This window comes from Marmota monax, unplaced genomic scaffold, assembly GCF_021218885.2.
Source record: "Marmota monax isolate L192 unplaced genomic scaffold, Marmota_monax_Labrador192_F-V1.1 WCK01_AAM20220418_F8-fsc00996, whole genome shotgun sequence".
Lineage (NCBI taxonomy): Eukaryota > Metazoa > Chordata > Mammalia > Rodentia > Sciuridae > Marmota > Marmota monax.
Window position 1 is genome coordinate 102,507 of NW_026694323.1, and position 5,246 is coordinate 107,752.

At 37.3% G+C, this 5,246-nt stretch overlaps 1 protein-coding gene across 1 annotated transcript; it reads left to right on the forward strand.

Annotated features, from left to right (window-relative positions):
* Positions 1-1,284: 1,284 nt before the first annotated feature.
* On the forward strand, positions 1,285-1,784 carry LOC124109038 (immunoglobulin lambda-1 light chain; the record flags this gene model as incomplete). The annotated part of the gene is given in 2 exon segments (XM_046467506.1): positions 1,285-1,374; positions 1,485-1,784. Coding segments are annotated over 2 exon segments (358 nt in total), but the record flags the coding sequence as incomplete, so codon positions are not given.
* Between the last annotated feature and the right edge of the window lie 3,462 nt (positions 1,785-5,246).

Sequence of the window (5,246 nt, forward strand, 5' to 3'; positions counted from 1 at the left end):
GGCAGGGCTTAAGGATGGATAGAAATACTTTGGATTAGACAGAGGGTAATGAAGGGAAGGGAGGTGTTAGAGGGATAGGAAAGATAGTAGAATAAATCAGACATGTGTTCCTATGTGCATTATAAATATATGACCAATGTAATTCTGTACTATATGTAACCAGAAGAGTGGGAAGTTATAATCCACATATGTGTAATATGTCAAAATACCATCTCTTGTCATCTATAACTAATAAGAACAATTAAAAATAGAATAAAAGTTTTAAAAAATTCAGAATATGATTAATTCCTCAGCTATAACCATGGGGACTCTTGTGGAAAACACTAAGATCTTTTGAACAAAAGGCTCCATCCCTGCCATTGCCTAAAACAGTGCATTTCCATCCATGTCTGAAAACATTAATGAGTTCTGCTGTCTGAGTACTTTCAGGATCTACAGTCCCCATGGCATTTCATGTAGACAATGGTGGCTGAAGCTATATGGCTGTGATGGACTTATAATCACCACTCTCAGTATCACTTGTTAACAATAAGGGTTACAAACATGTGAACTGTGAAAGCTTGGAAACAAGCATACTAATATTTTCTAAATGGCATCAAAAGGCTAATCATAAGATTTTGAAACTGAGTTTCTCACCAAGTACTAGGTGATAGAACTTTTGGAACAAAGATTTGTGTTGTGTATAATAAACTAGATGCTACCCTGCAAGCTAGTAAAACCATAGTTTTTATGTTCACCTGTTTCATTTTGATCTAAGAAGAATTTATATCAAAAACACCATCTTAGTCCTGTCCAAGAAAGAGCCAAGAGAAGTATGCATTAATTCACAATGTGGAATCAGGGGAAAGCAAGAAAGCCATCCTGAGGTAATGAGGAAGCCACATAAGGGGTTTGGCTTGGAGACTAGGCAGAGGCAGTCGGATGCAGTGGAATTGTAGGACTGTCTCAGGGGTTCTGATCACAATGTTCTATGATGATGTGTATGGGCTTGGACAACAGGGGGCACTGCAGACCAGTCAAGATGGGTAAGGAAGTAATCAGAACTCTAATGAGCCACCTGGTCCTGCCTGATTCTCTCTTGTTAGGGCTCACAGCTGTGAACTTCCACACCCTTACACCAACTCAAATCCACCCCTGCATACCCACTTGGCATCTTTATGAAAAGGAGTCTGAACCAAGACTAAGGGTGCAATCAGAAAACAGGGAGAATCCAATTTGCATAGATAGATCCTCCCCTTCTCAGAGTATGAAAAAGGGCAAGGGAGAGACTTGGGGGAACCTCTGGTCAGCATTGTGTACAGAAGGCAGAGCTCAGGATGACCTTCACAATGGCCTGGTCCTGTCTCCTCTTCACATTCCTTGTTCAGTGCACAGGTGACAAGATATGGAGGAGGGATAGGGTGTGGGAGTCCTCTGATATATATCCTGACTCTACTCTTGTTTCTAGACAAAACTTATGCTCTCCGTGTTTTTCTCACTTCCAGAGTCCTGGGCCCAGTCTGTGCTGACTCAGCAGCCCTCATTGTCTGGGACTCCAGGACAGACAATCACCATCTCCTGCACTGGAAGTAGCAACAATATTGGTAGATATGGTGTGAGCTGGTATCAGCAGCTCCCAGAAACGGCCCCCAAACTCCTCATCTATTATAATAGTAATCGACCCTCAGGGGTGCCTGATCGCTTCTCTGGCTCCAGGTCTGGCAACACTGGTTCACTGACTATCACTAGGCTACAGCCTGAGGATGAGACTGACTATTACTGTCAGTCTTATGACAGTAGCCTCAGTTCTCTCACAGTGCTTCAAGCTCATGAGGAAGTAAGACAAGAACCACTTTACCATCTGTTAGGAGATCAAACACTCAGCAGCTTTGCTCAGGCCTGATCTCTGGCTTTTTCTGCTACCTTTCACTATCGATCCAGCTGAAACTCCTTGCATGGTTTTGTAGCCTCTTGCCCACTCTCTTCAAAGTAATTCACAGCAACATTATTTTAGGACAATGTCCTCTTTTTAAAAAAAATATTTTATTATTTTTAAAATACACAACAACATTGGAATGCACTACAATTCTTATTACACATATAGAGCACATTTTTTTTATCTCTGTATATAAAGTATGTTCATGTCAATTTATGCCATTATACATGTACTTCTTTTTTTGCATTACAATTCTTAATACACATATATACCACAATTTTTCATATCTCTGTATATAAGGTATGTTGACAACCAATTCAAGTCTTCAGACATGTACTTTATATAATGATGACCATCACATTCCACCATCCTTGCTAATCCCCTTTCCCCTATCTTTCCCCATATCCCTCTTCCCTATCTAGAATTAATCTAATCATCTCATGCTCTACCTCCCTACCTGACCTTGAGTCACCCCCCTTTTATCTGAGAAAACATTTGGCATCTGTTTTTGACTTCAATGCTGACTTCACTTAGCATTATCTTCTCTAATGCCACCCATTTACCTTCAAATACCATGATTTTTTTTTTCTTTTTTTAATGCTGAGTCGTATTCCATTGTTTATAAATGCCACATTTTTCTTATCCTTTCATCCAATGAAGGACATCTGGATTGGCTCCACAGTTTAGCTATTGTGAATTGTGCTGCTATAAACATTGATGTGGTGTGTCCATATAATAAGTCCTTTGGGTATAGTCCAAGAAGAGGAATAGCTGGTTCAAATGGTGGTTCTATTCCCAGATTTCCAATTAATCTCCATACTGTTTTTCAAATTGGCTGCACCAATTTGCAATCCCACCAGCAATGTATGAGTATACCTTTTTTCCCCACATCCTCATTAACACTTGTTATTGTTTGTCTTCATAATAGCTGCCATTCTGACTGGAGTGAGATGATATCTTAGAGTGGTTTTGATATGCATTTCTCTGATTGCTAGAGATGATGAGAATTTTTTCATATATTTGTTGATTGATTTTATATCCTCTTCTGAGAAGTGTCTGTTCAGGTCCTTAGCACGTTTGTTGATTGGGCTATTTGATTTTTTGGTGCTTAGCTTCTTGAGTTCTTTATATACCCTAGAGATTAGTGCTCTATCTGATGTGTGAGGGGTAAAAATTTGCTCCTAGGATGTAGGCTCTCTATTCACCTCACAGATTTTTTTTTTTGCTGAGAAAAACCTTTTTAGTTTAAATCCATCCCATTTATTGATTCTTGTTTTCAATGCTTGTGCCATAGGAGTCTTATTGAGGAAGTTGGGGCCTAATCCCACACGATGAAGTTGAGGGCCTACTTTTTTCTTCTATTAGATGCAGAGTCTCTGGTTTAATTCCAGGTCTTTGATCCATTTTGAGTTAACTTTTGTGTATGGTGAGAGATAGGAGTTCAATTTTACTTTGTTGCATATGGATTTCCAGTTTTCCCAACACTATTTGTTGAAGATGCTATCTTTTCTCCAGTGCATATTTTTGGCACCTTTGTCTAATGTAATTGTAATTTTGTGGATTAGTCTCTGTGTCCTCTATTCTGTACCATTAATCTATCAGGCTGTGTTGGTGCCAATACCATGCTGTTTTTGTTACTATTGCTCTGTAGTATAGCTTAAGGTGTGGTATAGCAATACCACCTGCTTTGCTCTTCCTGCTTAGAATTGTTTTAGCTATTCTGGGTCTCTTATTTTTCTAGATGGATTTCATGATTACTTTTTTCTGTTTCTATGAGGAATGTCATTGGGAATTTGATCAAAATTGCATTTTGATCAAAATCCCAAAAGTACTTTTGTAGTATGGTCATTTTGATAATATTAATTCTGTCTATCCAAAATCAGGGTAGATCTTTCCATCTTCTAAGGTCTTCTTTTATTTCTAGCTTTAGGATTCTGTAGTTTTCATTATATAGATCTTTCACCTCTTTTGTTAAGTTGATTCTCAAGTATCTTATTATTTTTGAGTATATTATGAATGAGGTAGTTTTTCTCATTTCCTTCTCAGAGGATTTGTCACTGAAATACAGAAATGCCTTTGATTATGGATGTTGATTTTTTTTTTTATCTCTCAATACTTTGCTGAATTCATTTACTAGTTCTAGAAGTTTTCTGGTGAAGTTTTGGGGTCTTCTGAGTATAGAATCATATCGTCATTAAGTAGTGCTAGTTTAACTTTTTCTTTTCCTATACTTATTTCTTTACTTTCTTTCCTCTATCTAATTGCTCTGGCCAGTTTCTCAAGAACTATGTTGAATAGAAATGGTAAGAGAGAGCATCCTTGTCTTGCTCCAGATTTTAGAGGGAATTCCTTCAATTTTTCTCTGTTTAGAATGATGTTGGCCTGAGGCTTAGCATAGATAGCCTGTAAAATGTTGAGATATCTTCCTGTTATCCCTAGTTTTTCTAGTGTTTTGAACATAAAGAGGTGCTGTATTTTGTCAAAAGTCTTTTCTGTGTCTATCAAGATGATCAAATGACTCTTATCTTTAAGTAGGTTGACGTGATGAATTACATTTATTGATTTCCATTTGTTGAACCAACCTGGCATACCTGGGATGAATCCCACTTGATCATGGTGCACAAACTTTTTGATATGTTTTTGTATTCAATTTGCCAGAATTTTATTGAGGATTTTTGCCTCTATGTTCATTAGAGATATTGGTCTGAAGTTTTCTTTCTTTGAAGTCTTTGTCTGGTTTTGGAATAAGGGTAATATTGGCCTTATAGAATGAGTTTGGAAGTACTCCCTCTTTTTTATTTCCTGAAATAAATTGAAGAGTACCGGTATTAGTTCTTCTTTAAAGGTTGTGTAGAACTCAGCTGTGTATCCATCCAGTCCTGGGCTTTTCTTGCTTGGTAGTCTTTTGATGGGTTGTTCTATTTCCTCACTTGATATTGGTGCGTTTTGCTGTGTATATCTTCCTGACTCAATCTGGGCAGATCATGTGACTTAAGGAATTCATCAATGCCTTCACTGTCTTCTATTTTATTAGAGTATAGGTTTAAAAATAATTTCTAATTATCTTCTGTATTTCTGTAGTGTCTGTTGTGATATTGCCTTTTTCATCACTTATGCTGATAATTTGAGTTCTCTCTCTCCTTGTCTTCATTAGCATGGTTAATGGTCTGTCAATCTTGTTTATTTTTTGAAAGAACCAACTTTTAGTTTTGTCTATTTTTAATTTTTTTTTTGTTTTGATTTCATTGATTTCAGCTCTGCTTTTAATTATTGCTTGCCTTCTACTGCTTTTGCTGTTGATTTGTTCTTTTTACCCCTAGGACTTTGAGAT